The sequence below is a fragment of the Eumetopias jubatus genome, unplaced genomic scaffold, assembly GCF_037043125.1.
Source record: "Eumetopias jubatus isolate StellerSeaLion01/CBP00866 unplaced genomic scaffold, mEumJub1_p1.0 scaffold_7, whole genome shotgun sequence".
Lineage (NCBI taxonomy): Eukaryota > Metazoa > Chordata > Mammalia > Carnivora > Otariidae > Eumetopias > Eumetopias jubatus.
This window is the reverse complement of record NW_028274813.1, coordinates 106,066,463-106,081,025: the sequence shown is the minus strand read 5'-3', so window position 1 is coordinate 106,081,025 and position 14,563 is coordinate 106,066,463. Positions and strand designations below refer to the sequence as shown.

The 14,563-nt window shown below is 50.7% G+C and overlaps 1 protein-coding gene across 2 annotated transcripts in view; it reads left to right on the top strand.

Annotated features, from left to right (window-relative positions):
- MEGF11 (multiple EGF like domains 11) overlaps positions 1–14,563 on the top strand; it is a 222,125-nt gene that overhangs the window by 45,219 nt on the left and 162,343 nt on the right. For both annotated transcript variants that reach the window (XM_028100027.2, XM_088024869.1), the window contains exon 4: positions 2,688–2,780. In XM_028100027.2, coding sequence (XP_027955828.1) covers positions 2,688–2,780 — 93 coding nt within the window. The remainder of the gene's footprint in view (positions 1–2,687; positions 2,781–14,563) is intronic.

The following is a 14,563-nucleotide window of genomic DNA, read 5'->3' as shown; positions in this document are numbered from 1 at the left end:
CAATATTTCTTGCTTCAAACAACACTGTCTAAACACCACCTATGAAATATGAATGGATTGAGGTTTTGACAAGCAGAGAGCCCAGGCATGGTCCCAGGGCGATGAGGAGGGGAGGGGCATAACAAGGTCTGGATGGACCACGGGGACAGCAACAACATCCCTGGAGCCAGGCCCAGGTTTTGTGGGATGGCTCGTCTCCGCACGTCAGGTCACTGGGAGCCAGCAGGCTGGATACAGGGCTGAGCTGGGGGGACATGCTTGACAGATTGTCCTAGGGGATCCCTGGGGTTTGGGGCAGAGTCCAAGGGAAAAGGTGGTGTGGAGCTTGCCTGGAGCACCCGAAGGCCCCACCCTTCCAGCTAGGGAGAGGGCGCAGGAGATAGGCCTGTGAATAGCTCCCTAGGGTGAGAAGGGTCAGGGAGAGGCGAGGGTTGGCAGGGTACTTCATCCTTCCTCCTCCCTTGAGCTGTTCTGAGCCCCCCTCAGCCCCCCTGCAGGGCGCCCAGTGTGTTGAAGCAGCTCCTCTGGCTTCTTCCCTTAGCTCTCACCCTCCTGGGGGTCACCCACTCTCTGTCCTTCTGGGCTGGCTCCCCTAGCCGTTGGGGCTGGGAAGACTTCCAGGTGGGTGAGAGCTGAAGGTCCGTGGTCTCGGGCACCTCTTCCCTCCCTTTACCTTCAGGAGGCTCATCCCCAAGCTCCTTCCCTCCTGGCCAGGAGACCACACTCTGTCCACGAGGTCACAAACACTTGGGCCTCTGTTTCTCCGTGCATAAAATGAAGGGGTTGGACATGATTTTCTCTGCGGTCTCTTCCAGCCCTGATAGTTGGCAGCTTCATTGTTCACTGTCTGCTCTCGCTGCCCCCCCAGCAGAGCCCCCGGGGATCAAGGTGTCGCTCTGTGCCGTGAGAAAGCAGCAGAGGTGTCTTGAGCCAATCTGAAAAGCTGATGGGAGCGACCCGGCAGTAGACCATGCAGGGACCTCAGCCTATGGGGATGCAGATGGGGGAAAGAAGCAGCTGAGGCCAGAGCTTGGAGCTGGCTGGGCTGAGGTGCTGGCCTCTGATGGGGAGCCTGGGGATGGACATCTCGTGTCCAGTGTGTTCTGGGCACACTGACCTGTTTGAGTTTGTTTAGAATGTCCAGCAGAGCAGGAAGAGCCCGGGAAGCAGGCATGGTCAGACGAGGTCTTGCCAGCAGCTGAGTGAGCAGCTCACTGTGGTTCTCAGTGGAGCTGGTCACCGGAACCAGGAGCCAACCCAGTTCCCCAGCGAGAACTGGGTTAGATGGTGGGCCCCCTGCCACTCCCCGAAGCTCCAGGGCGGTGGAAAATTTCACAGACCAGAACCTTCCCTGAGAGCCACCTGTCCAAATGTGAAGCACATGGGTGTCGGGGCCCTCCCCTGATATACCACAGCGAGGCCTGGAGAGGGCAGGCTGACTGTGGACCACTGACCAATGGGGCATTTGAAATGGCTCTTCTGGGTGCCTTTGCACGGGGGCTTGGGCAAAGCCAAGGCAATGGCTTCAGCGTCAGCATCACACCAACCATAAAATGGACTTTGTTGTCTAACCTGACCGTGGCCTCTAGATGGGCGTTCAGACCGGGCAGTGAACATAAGAGTGGAGTGGGTGTTTGGAAGTCAGTGGTTGTCCATCAGGACTCAGGACTAGGGGCCGCCTGTTCTCCCCCACCCAGGCCAGTTCCAGGCGGAGAGAAGGTCTCTCATTGCTTGTCCGAAACCCCTTCATCTAGATCCTGTCTAAGAAATTGACAGGGTCGATGGTAGCTGCTGATTTCCCGAGCTTACAAAATTGGCCTGGGTGGCAAAATGGGGGTTTTCTCTAATCCTTCAGTGATGGATTGATTAGATGGTGGGGCAGATCTCTCAGGAGTAGAGGACGACCTTGAGAACGTGTAGATGTCAAAGGAAGAGAGAAATAATCCCCCTTCCTCAAACTGCTGCCAGTAAGCCTTCTCGGAGCTGGAGGAAGTAGATGGAAACTTTGCCACTGCTACCTCCCGGCTCAGGAGGCTATAGCATTGACTGTGTGATAAGAAATTGCCAGGCACTTTCTAATTACAATTATCATCATCATAGATGTTTCTCTTAATTACTTTCTTATAATTAGCTGTTGCTTTTTCCTCAGCATTTGTGTACTTTGCAGATTTGCTGACATTTGAGAGCCCCAAAATAGAGGGGCATTTGGGGAGGAGAACAGAAAGGTGGGGGAAACGGGAGAGGAACCTGTTCTTTGCAGGCAACCTGATAAATTTCGGGGCCTTTGTAGAAAGAAACCGGGAAAAGCAAAGGATGGACATGACAGGTCACTTCCTGAGCTCATGGGAAAGAGAGCAGGAGTGTGGATTTAGGGCCGGTTTGTGGAGGGTCTCCAAGTGTTAAATCTTGGAGAGAATGTTCTTGAAAAGCTAAGGCTGCCCTTTCTCGGGCTTGGGTTTCCTTTTAGGAAATGAGGCTGGGATGAAGCACACTCTCGTTGGATTCATTTCAGAGTTAATTAAATGATGCGGGTCAGGAGTAGCTTGATTTTCCCCAAAGCCAGTGATGCATTCTGAGCAGCCCTGGGCCCCAGGGGATCATTACAAAGTGGTTTATGCTCTTTGACCAGATGGTTGGTTTTCACTGTCTGTTCCTGTGCTTCCTCCCTCTCTCCCGGCCCCCTGCAGCCCTGTGTACGGAGGAGTGTGTGCATGGCCGCTGCGTTTCCCCGGACACCTGCCACTGTGAGCCTGGCTGGGGAGGGCCTGACTGTTCCAGCGGTGAGTCTGGGGTCTTTGGGGGCCAGGAGGTCCCTTGGCTGTGGCTTGGGGGAGGCATGCCATGTACAGTCTGAATTCTTTGTGTTGGCCTGGGGCAGCCCAGGTCAGTGTGGACATCTGGGAGGAGGCATCCCTGCATTTACATGGTGATACTTGGGGTGGAAGCCTCCAGGGACATGGGGAGTCATGGTTTGTGGGGGGTCTGGAGGAGCGTTGTGCGTTGCATTTGTTGGGAACTGTGGAGTATTTGTACAACTCCGACTTGATGAAACACTTCTAGATACGGTCTTTTAAGGGTCAAAGTGAAATTGAGATGCTCTTGGGACCGACGGACAGGGCCAGAGACTGCTACCACCTGCAGTATGGGGCATTGCATCTGCCGTGGGGCTGACCACCGAGAGGGTGGGGTGCACCTAGCAGCTGTTCAGGGAATTCTCTGCCAAGAACCCAGATGAAAACAACTCCTGCTCTTCTGACTCATTTCCCCTAAATGCTCACAGATGAACCTCTTCCCATTGGCACATTTTGCAGTCAATGGTTGGTCAACATTATGGTCTTATGGGATTTTCAGTTAGGCTTTGATTAGTGTTGAAACCCAGTTTTCTTCCTGCTTTGAGCTGGGGTAGAGTGTCTTTTTTATTGTGACTTGAGTAGATAACATATCTAAGCTGATCCATTGGGGTCTAACCCCCAGCATTTACCCATCTTTGGGAACCACCTCTCTGTTTCCAGTCCCAGTGTAACTGTAATGGTTATGAAAAGTTGAAGAAGGGAATGGTGGGTCCATGGTGGTCTAGTGTGGTGCTCTTACCCTTTTCCGCTATCTCTGCTGGGGTGGAAACATCTAGTTACGGTCCTTTTTCCCAAGGGCCTTGACCGGAGCTTCCCTGTCTACCCAGTACATGAGAACATACCCCCCAGCAAGTCTATTGGATGTGGTTTTGTTTTGAGCCTGGAGGTTATCTTGGCTCGGGGAGTCTGGGATCTGTTTTGGGGGACTCAGGAAACTCTTCAATGCACTGGGGCCTCAGTGGCCTCTGTCTCCCACCTGTTTCACTGCTTTGAGGTGGGCCACGCTGAGCAACGAGGCCAGGGATTCCTCCAGACATTGAAAAGTAAACTTTAGGGAGGTAAGGGAATGTGTTGCACCAGTCTTTCTGTGGACTGCAGGAAACATGTGGGCTAGAATGTTCAAGAGCTTGTCCTCCCCCACCTCCCGTCCATGTTTTGTGTTATGTAACTTTGCTCACCACGAGCGCTTGACGGAGAACTGACTTGGATTAGGGGAGCCTTGCAGGGACAGGTCTGCTTGCTTCGTGCTGGATTATAATGTCAAGGGCAGCCTGTTGGAGGTGAGAAATACAGCCTGAGTCTCGGGGGCCCTGAGTGCGTATAAACCACCGATCAGTGCAAGTGCATGTGGCGCTCACTCTATGCTAGACTGTGCCAGGCCTGGGGTGGGCCCTGGAGGGTCTTTTTGACATGGTCTGTGTCTTTTAGGGTTTCCCTTCTGTGAAAGAAATGGAATGAAGGTGGCACTCGATTGAAAAGGACTGGGCAGTTTAGAGTAAATCTTGCCCCTAGAGTGAGTTTACCAAACAGGGAAATGGCCTTGCTAGCTGCCAGTATAACACGGGACTGCCTAATTTCCCCCACCCCTGATTCAGCCATCAGACTCAGTGGTGAGCTGTTTCCTGAATTAAATCCATTTTCGTGGGCTGAAGAGCCACCATCCCTAAGTCGACTCAAAGGCATGTACTACTGAACCCATAGGAAGTCCCAAAAGATGGGTTCCAACCCTCTGCCGGAACCAGCCTTGAATGAAAGGAATTTATCATAGACTCTCCCATTCAAAATCATTCAGAGCACCGAAAGCTTAGATGTCACCAAGAGCCTTCCCATTTCTGCGTGAGTCCCTCCATTCACAAGGAGCTCACTGCCTCTTGTGAAAGTATGTCCTGACTGTTGGAAAGCTTCTCCTTCTATTAAGTGGAAATCTGTCTCAAGGATTCACCAGTTAGTCCTTACTCATGATAAAGTCCAGAGCAGGTTGATGGATCGCCATGACTCTCCTCACCATGTCTGGAATTTCTCCCAAGGAGATCAGTGGACAAGGCCATGGATTGGGTACAGGAAGATGTTCATCAAAGAGTAGTTGATAATAACCACTGGGGCTGCATAGAAGAAACCGGGGTCCCCTTCCACGGCTCAGCCCTGTGGGTGTTAGAAGACAGCGATCACTTCCTTCCCCAAGTTTTTATTCTCTAAGCTCCTTTGTTTCTTGCCTGATGTGGTCTGATCTGCCTTCCCCATCTGGTTCCTCTCCGTTGGCTGTGGCCTTTAGTCCTCTTAAACTATCATTCCTAGGTCTGACCACACAACTGTAGGCTGGTATGGAAAAATAATAATAGAAGTAGATACTGTTTATTGAATTTTATGATGCGCTAGGCACTCCAGTTACCTTCTCACTTAATCTCCACAACAACCCTGTGGAATAGGAATTATTAGCCCCATTTACAGATGAGAACAAACTTTGCACAGACACACAAGCTAGTAAATGGTGAAACTGGGACTGTCCACCAAGCAGACACCTGAGTCCCAAACCTAACCTCTTAATGATCACGTTCTTCCTCTAGATGCTCAACCTCTATTCATACAGCCTAAGGTTAAAATAGGTCTTTGATGAGAAGACACTTTTGCTCACAGGAGAAAGAAGAATCCGCTTGGAATATGTGGTCCCAAGATCCTATTCTGGAGGTAGATGAATCAGCCACAGGACACAAACTGTGACCAGGGGTAGTCCAAGCAATTTGAGCCTGCTTGCTAGCGTGCCGCTGGATGCTGTCTGCTTGAGTGTGCCTTAGGGTCTTTGGGGCCCGTGCCCATGGGGATGGGTGTCCTGGTCCATGCAGTGTGTACCTCTGGAGATTTCTGAATGTGAGCTGCCCATGTACATGTCTATACATATGATCCCCTTGCAGGGAAGCTTGGATTTTCGTTTAAAAAAGCATCATTTTTGTTGTTGTTTTGATTCTAAAATCACACCTGTTCGTGTTAAAAAGAAACTCCAAACTACACCAGAATCCTACAAAAAGGTTAGAAACACACACACACACACACACACACATTTGGGTGGTTGCCCTTCCTGTCATTTCTCTACATATTTGCACTGAGAGCTACGTCTTTTATGAGAGATACAACTTTTATGAATGAGATCATGTCTATGTGCTGTTCTGTAACTTGCTTTTTAACTTTATGTCATGCACTGATATCTTTGTCGATAAACACGAATCTCCCTTTAAATTTGTTAAGACCTTTATAGAGTTTTCTTCTGTGGATTACCAGAGGTATTTGACCGGTCTCTTGTTGATGGGCTTTTAAGTTGTTTTGGGGGTTTTCACTTTTGTAAGGCCCCACCATCCTGTATTCAGGGTCCTTGGGGCTCGTTGATTTCAGAATTTCAATTTTTTTCAGAGTTTAGAAATGTGTGTGGTGACAATACGTATATGACCTATACCCCCAGAGGGGTCTGGGCAGCACCCTGGGATGAGACGTAGTAATATTTCTGAATAGGACTAATTCCATCTAGTGACATCAAGGCAATGCATAACCATGACTCAGTTCCATGAAGATCTGGCCTCTAAATGAATTTTGGTGCTGAACTTTAAAGCAATTTTTCTTTTGGGCTTTTTAGGGATTTTTGGATTGTGGGCAAGGGACTATGGCCCTGTGCAAAAAAAAAAAAAAAAAAAATGCTACAGTGATTCTTCTCGTGCATATATCTTTGCCCATTTGTCCCGATTTCTTCCTAGGATACGTTCCTGGAAGAAGCAAGGAGGCTTATAAAGATCCATCATTCCTACCGCCTGCCCTGCTCTGCCCTTCGTGGCTGCCAAGGGATTTATGACTTTGACAGTTGTGAAGGGGACAGATCTAGTCCTGGGGTGGGGTGGGAGAATTTTCATTCTTTTCCAGACTGACAACCCCATAGCCTCATTTCTTCAAGGCCTGGACTAAATTCTTTCTGCTTCATAAAGAGAGGTGATGCTGATTTGCCTGGCAAACAGGCACATGAGCTATTGTGGATAATTCCGAGGTGTTAGAAGGACTGATACAGGGAAGTGCAGTGCCTGCATGCTTGGTCATAAACCTCCGTCCCATATCATGATGAGGAGTAGAAGGATGAAATGTCAGTTTACACCGAATAAAGACGACAGAGTGGCTGTTATTAAATTGCACTAATCTCACAAGTGGAAATAAAAAGAAAAAAAGTTTTCCTATATTGAATATCTAGCTTTTTAAAGTAATTAGGAATATTAAAGCACTGACAATGATTGAGATAGAAACATTATTCATAACTTTTATTTCCACACTGGGCACTGCTCCAGTATATTCCATTTATGAGGTTTCAGCTCTAAGGAGGAGGATGTGAGCCAATTCCTAAATTAAATATGCCCTGTTAACGTTTACAAATGATACCCAAGAATCAACTTGGAAATTTAAGCCTTCATCGTACTATTTAATTATTGTGTTTCCTGGGTCCTGCTTCGCAGCCTCCCATCCCGTGGTGCTTTGTGGTTTGGGTTTGGGGCTCTAGCGTGATGCTTTGGGCTGGGGTAGACGTGAGAGAGAAGCCCTCCCCTCTACCTCCCCACCTTTCCCCCCCCCATTCTTAGATTCCACTGAATGTGTTTCATCCATGTGCACAGACCAAGTGCAGGACAGTAAGCGCTCCCTCACTACTCCGTGTCTCACTTCTGATGCCGCCGCCACCCCGTGCTGGCACGAGGCAGGACCGCAGTCCCCGAGTAATGAAGGCAGCGGGATCTGCATTGGGCCACCACCAAGAGTAGCTCCTGCCAAATCAAATGTGTTCTTATCTTGAATGGTGTGTGAGACCCCTGGCTGACTTGGCTTGCAGTTATCCTTGCGGATTAAAATAAAACATTTACCAGCTCAGAAATCTGCCCATACTCCCAAACTAGCCTGGGATGCTTTAGGTCAGTGCTTTTCAAACTAAGGTATGGGCTTATTAGAGTTGTGTGTGTGTGATAAAAGATACATAACATAAAATTTACCCTATTTTAACTATTTTTTAAAAACGATTTTATTTATTGAGAGAGAGCGTGTGCGCACATGGGAGGAGGAGGGGCAGAGGGAGAGGCGGACCCCCCGCTGAGCAGGGAGCCCGCCCAGGACCCTGGGATCATGACCTGAGCCAAAGGCAGATGCTTGACTGACTGAGCTACCCAGGCACCCCCCCCCTCATTTTAACCATTTTTTAAATGTACAGGTCTGTGGCATTAAGTACATTCACATTATTGTGCAATCATCATTATTATCCATCTCCAGAACTTTTTCATCTACCCCAAATGAAGCTCTGTACCCGTTAAACACTAGCTCCCACTCTCCTCTCCCTTTAGCCATAGCAGCCACATTCTATTTTCCGTCTCTAAGAATTTGCTCATTCTAGGTAGCTCATATAATATCTGTCTTTCTGTGGCTGGCTTATTTCACTTAGCATAATGTCTTCAGGGTTCATCCATACAGTAGCATGTGTCAGAACTTCTTTGCTTTATAAGGCTGGATAATATTCCATTGTCTGTAGATACCTCATTTTATCTGTTCATCCATCAGTGGACACGTGGGTTGCTTTCACCTTTTGACTGTGGTGAGTAATGCTGCTAGAACACAGGTGTACAGATAGCTTTTTTTTTTTTAAAGATTTTATATATTTATTTGACAGAGAGAGACATAGAGCAGGAACACAAGCAGGGGGAGTGGGAGAGGGAGAAGCAGGCTTCCCGCCGAGCAGGGAGCCCCATGCAGGGCTCGATCCCAGGACTCTGGGATCACAACCTGAGCCGAAGGCAGACGCTTAACGACTGAGCCACCCAGGCGCCCTACAGATAGCTTTTTTGCTTTCACTTCTTTGTGATTGCTGATCCAGAAGTGGGTTGCTGGATCATATGACAATTCTATGTTTAATTTTTTGAGGAATCATACCTCACTCCACAGCATCTGTACCATTTTACATTCCCACCAGCAATGCCCAAGGGTTCCACTTTCTTTACATCCTTGCCAACACTTGTTATTTTCTGTTTTTTTTTTTTTTCCTGATTAAACAACAACAAAAAAAGTCCCTGTGGGTGTAAATTGGTATCTCATTGCGGTTTTGATTTGCATTTCCCTGATTAGTGATGCCAAGCATCTTTTCATGTGCTTGTTGACTATTTGTAGATCTTCTTTGGGAAAATGTCTAGTCAAGTCCTTTGCCTGTTTTTTAATTGGGTTGTTTGTTTGTTGTTGACTTGTAAGAGTTCTTTATATATTCTGGATATTCATCCCTTATAGGATATATGATTTGAAAACATTTTCTCTCGTTCCATGGGTTGCCTTTTTGCTCTGTTAATTAGGGTCCTTTCATGCACAAAATTTCTAATTTTGATGAAGTCCAATTTATTTTTTCTTTTGTTGCCTGTGCTATTAGTGTCCTATTCAAGAAATCATTGCCAAATCCAATGTCATGAAGCTTTTCCTCTATGTTTTGTCTAAGAATGTTATCATTCTAGCTCTTGCAGTAAGGTTTTGATCCATCTTGAGTTAATTTTTGCATATGGTATAAGGAAAGGGTCCAACTTAGGTTTCTTTGTACATGGATATCAAATTTTCTGAGCACCATTTGTTGAAAAGACTTGCTAAAGATTTTTGAAGCTGTGTAGTTTAATTTTTCACCATGTAATGGTACATTAGTTATCTGATAAGTAATTTTAAACATTGCTCCTTATATTAAAACAAATAAAGATTGATTATAGAATTAAATGCAGAATTGGCATGCTTTAAAAAAATCCCAAAAATGTGATTATTTGAGCCTTTGGTGGACCTTTTGGAGCTATGCCACCAGACCTCCCTGGGGGTGGGGCTAATTTAGGGGTAAAGTTTGGGAAGCAGTAGAAAAGGCAAGAAGTCCATAACCAGAATTAGACCTCCCAGTGCTGGTGACTGTTTGCAAGGATGGTTGAAAGCGAGATCAGGCCCTGAACCCCTTTCCCCACTGCATTCTTGGGCACTGTCTTTCCTCCAACATGCTGGGCTGCCTGCGGTCCCCCCACTGTCTGTGTCTGGGCTCCTTGGCTCTGGATTGGCATAAAGCCTCTGGCCCAGCCCACACTATCTCGTCTTGGGTGTTCCAGGGTCTCTGCATTTTCCACAGTGCTCAGTGCTGGCCCTCCACAGCTGTGAGTCATATGAATCTCACATTGCTGTTTTCTTGAAGATCTCTTCACATATCTTTCATTGAGCCACTAATTCCTGGAATAGAGTATTAGAAAGTATGGCCTGGGATCCTGGAACCAAATCTGAGATCTCATGATTTAACCTGAAACCACTGAATCAAGAACTAGGAGGGACCATAGAAATTGTTGGGTCTGCTTCCATTTTACAGATGGGCAAACTGAGGTCCTGAGGAAGGAAACTGCTTCTGGGTGACCCAGGGAGGTCGTGGCAGAGCTGTGACTTGATCCCAGATCTCCTGACTTCCATTCCTTTTGTCTCCTCTCAGTTGCTTTAGGAGTTCAGGACTAGAGTTATCTTAGAGGCAGATGGATCTCATTATACCAAAACAAATAGGCCAAGTTGTTCTATAGACTTTTGTGCCGATGACCTAAAGGTTCCTGACCCTCCTGGTTCCTTCTTAGGCTAGGCCTAGAGCAGAGACTCCTGACCACAGGTCAGACTAGGGCACTGGGATTAGAAATTTCCAGAAGGGCCAACCCTGTGTGGCTTGAAAAGTACATCAGGGAAGAGTTCCCACCTCAGGGTCCCCTGGACACACTTCTCACTGATGAACAGGGATACAGCGCAGTCTAGCAGCACAGAACATGAGGGCAAAGCAAAAGTACAGGATGTGGGCCGAGGTTCCTGCCTCCTGGGGCAGGTGAGGGGGGCCCAGAAGGACATGGGCAGGGCCTGATGGGGGAGCAAGTGGGCCCAGCCACATAGGTCTGCTGGCAAGGGCCACAGCCAAAACTTAGGGGCTCCTCCTCAGTGATGGATGGGGTAAGGGGCCCAAGTGTGAGCAGTGGGAGAGGAGAAGGAAGCGTGAGGGGCCACAGGGTCTGAGGAGGAAGGTGAATGGAGATTCCTGCTCTCACCATGCGCAGAAGCCCCACACAGACAGTCTCATTTCTGCTGGCCGCTTAGAGAGGTCATGTGTGTCACAAAGAAACCAAAGCTCAGGAAGTGGAGTAACATCTGATCTTCGCCCAGCTAACGAGGGGCAGATCTGGGATTAGAACCCAGAACTGTGTTTTCCCAAAGCTCCCTACTGCTCCAAAGAAATGGAAGTCCTGTGCCATAAAACACAAGAAAGCTGGCTTCAGGTCAGACCTCTGCCTGGGTGACCCTAGCTAAGTCCTAAGTCCTTCCCTCTCTGTGAGCCTCACTTTTCTCCTCAGTAAAATGAGAAGTTTGGCGTGGATATTCCACTCTTCAATCCCATGATGCTCTGTTTCTGGGAAGTTACAATCCAGCATCACCTAAGCAAGGACCCCTGTGACCTTCCCACTGACCTCTGGGAAAGGAGTCTCCTCTCCCCTGCCCCCATGCACGGCCCTCCTGTGATTCTCTCTCCTCATTCTGGGACCTGGGAAAGGAGTGGGGAGGGGCCATGGGTGGGGGCAGCCGCATGACTCACATCCTTGCCTCCCCCGGCGGGGCTGGTGGTGGTGGGGGTTTCTGGTGAGCCCTTGGCCGCCTCAGCTGGGAGGGGGTGTGTGGAGGGGCATCGTGCCACCAGGGACGCTGCAGCTCCCCCGCTATGTTTCCACTACGCCGAGCCTGCTGTCAAGGTGAAAGCAACTTCAGATGAATCACCACAAAGCAATTACACTTGCTCTGCCCAGCCCGCGGCCCCTTGCAGAACCGCCTGGGCCGCCTTCTGCCGGCATCTGGTGCGCCTGTGGGCCTCCCCGGGACAGTGGGCTCCGTGTCAGCAGCACACACTGGGGTGCAGTCACCGTGACGGGAACAGAAGGGAGAGGCGGATGCGGCAGCAAAGGCGTTTTCAAGGTCTGTGCGTAAGAGAAGCTGCTATTCACCCCAGAATTCTGATTTTGAACAAAAACGAAGTCAGCAGCCAGGGCCCCAGACCCCACTGGCTCCATGTTCTCTGTCCCTTGAGTTCCACTTAATGCACATTGTTGAGCCCTTCTCAGAGGACAGCACTGCCAGGGGCCCAGGGCTGACGCGGGGCGGGCTTTAGGGACGTGCAGGGCATAGCCCCCATCCTCAGGGAACGTGGAGCAGAAGCCAGAACTACTAGCACAGAGAGGGGGGAGGTGGAGGAGTCGAGCGAGAGAGAAGGCTCTGGCTTTCATGGGCAGGGGCACCTGGCTGGCTCAGGAAAGCCCTCAGGGGGAAGGTGCAGGAAGGAAGGCTGTGTGCCTTGCTCTCATCTTAGATGAAGAAACTGAGGCCCAGAGAGGTGAAGCGATGGCCTGAGGTCCCGCAGCTGGTGAGCGTCAGGTGGGTGTGCCTGGCTTTTTGTCCACAGGCCACAGGGATAAGAAAGGCGAGAACCAACTCACTTGTGAGGAGCCTATGATGGAGGCCAAAAGAGACCTCAACCCAGTTGCTGCCCGAGTCCTGGGGGCTTCGGGGGAAGGACGGCAAGAAGGCGGATTTGCCCTTGGCTATCGCCCCCCCCCCCCCGCCCCTGCCTCGCTCCTTTTAAGACCCCCACCCCACCTCCCAGCCTTGGCTGTGTTCTGGAAGCTGGTGAAGAGGTTTACTTCCTCTTTCCAGAGTTTCTTCCTCTCCTGAGGTGCCTCTCAGGAGAAATGGGGGATGAGAAGCAGGTGCTGGGGTGCTCTGCCCTCATGGGCGTCCAGACCATCGTGTGGGTGAGGATGAGGCTGGGTGGGGGGCAGCCTGTGGAGATCCCGAAACACGAGCATGAGGACAGCTGGTCTCCCCGCCGCATCTCTAGCCCAGGACTGGCTCTTGGTCCTGGGATGGCACCCGCCATGGAAGGAGGGGAAACCTAAGGGTCTCCTTCCCAGGTCCACGGGGCAGAAGGGGGCATGGGGCTAAAGCTTCTCTGGGGCCTTGAGGGAGGGCAGCCCCTCAGCTTCACCCCTCCCCCCTGGGCCCCTGGGCCTCTCACACCAGGGGAGGTATTGGGACCAGGCCCATCCGAGCAGGATCAAGGGTCAGGAAGGCCTGTGTGGCCTCTCCTAAAAGTCAGTTTTTGTTTGAGAATTCCAGAAACGGGGTCGCCTGGAGCCTGTGTGAGCTGCGCGTTCAAGGGAGCTGTCAGAGGGTGGGGGTTGGAGGCACGTTCTGCCAGACTCAGCTCCGGCCATCTGCTCCCCGAGAACAAAATTAATAAATAAGTGACACACAGGGAGTCTCAGGAACCGGGGGAGAGGGAGGAGGGTGGGAGAACCCGCGGAGAATGTGACAACAGCAGAATTGAACGGCAGCAGCCAAGCTGGGCTCTTCGTGTAGGGCTGGCAGGCAGGGCTGCCACGCCTCCCCGGCCCCACTCAGGCATGAAAAGGACACTGTGCCCACCCCCAACACACGCACATGCACACGCACACGCACGCACTCACGTAAGCACACGGCCTCGCTTCCAGGAGGGTCGCGTGGGCTGTGTCTCCATGGGAAACCGCCCCTCTGGGAAGGGACGCGCGAACTCTGCCATCTTGGTCCCAGCAGCCTAGAGAACTATCTGGAACTCTGACCGGGAAGGGGAGAAGGGGGGCATCGCCTCTGGGGCAGCCCGGCCCTGCAGCATGCTGGGCACCCCTGGAGATGGGGGTTCGATCTAGCTTCACCTTCCTGCCGCCCGGCGAGGTGGGGATGACGGCCCTTGTGCTGCAGTTGAGGGAGCTAAGGCCACACAACTGCCCCAGTGTGTGCGCTCTCCACTCCGAAGTATTTCCACCATGGTGTGGGACTCTGGAAGAGGAGGCATTTGAGGCTGAAAGGGAGGCCGGTCTGGCCTTTGCTCTCGAGGTTGAGTATCTGGCCTTCGGGCACTAAGTGTTAGAGTCAGGATTTGAACCCAGGCAGTCGGTTTCTGGAGATCACACTTACAACTCGGGTTCACACTTCTTTACAGGGCTCCCTGGCTTCCCTCTCCAGCCCCTCCCACACTTGGGAGGTAGGGAGGAAAGAAGAGCGCACTGGGCCCTGTCACTTTCCTGCTCCCCTTTGCCTGCTGGGAAGTGCCCCCTGCTCCTTGGTCAGGCCTATAAAGCTCCTCTGGGTCTGATGCCTGCCTAGTTTCTAGCCTCATTTCCCATCACTCCACATCCCCCACCCCCGCGCCACCTTCCTTTGTCCACTGACCCATTGCTCTTTTGCTCATTGACTATCTACATGTGGCCAGTGTGGTCCACGCCACCCCGGGGGGATTAGTGTTTGATTGTGTGTTTGCTAGCCTCTCAGCCCCCTCCCCCTTCGACCTTCCCCATGGCATAGCCCAGATCTTGTCTCTGAGACACCGGGGCCCTGCATGCCACAGGCACGTGGGGGGCGCTCAGCACAGTGTTAAATGGGATCCAGTGCATTCACTCTCTCATTTTATCATGTTTTGTTCCTCTGGACGATGATCTCGTGGTGGTGCTAGGACTAGGGAAGAGTATGGGGCTCAGGGCTAGCTGCTTGGGAGAATTCAAAGCCACGTCCCTTGATCTTCCAAAAGTTCTCACCTACCAGCGTGTCCCCGGTGCATGTTCCCAAGGATGGTGATGTGAGGCCAGGAGTCAGGTTGG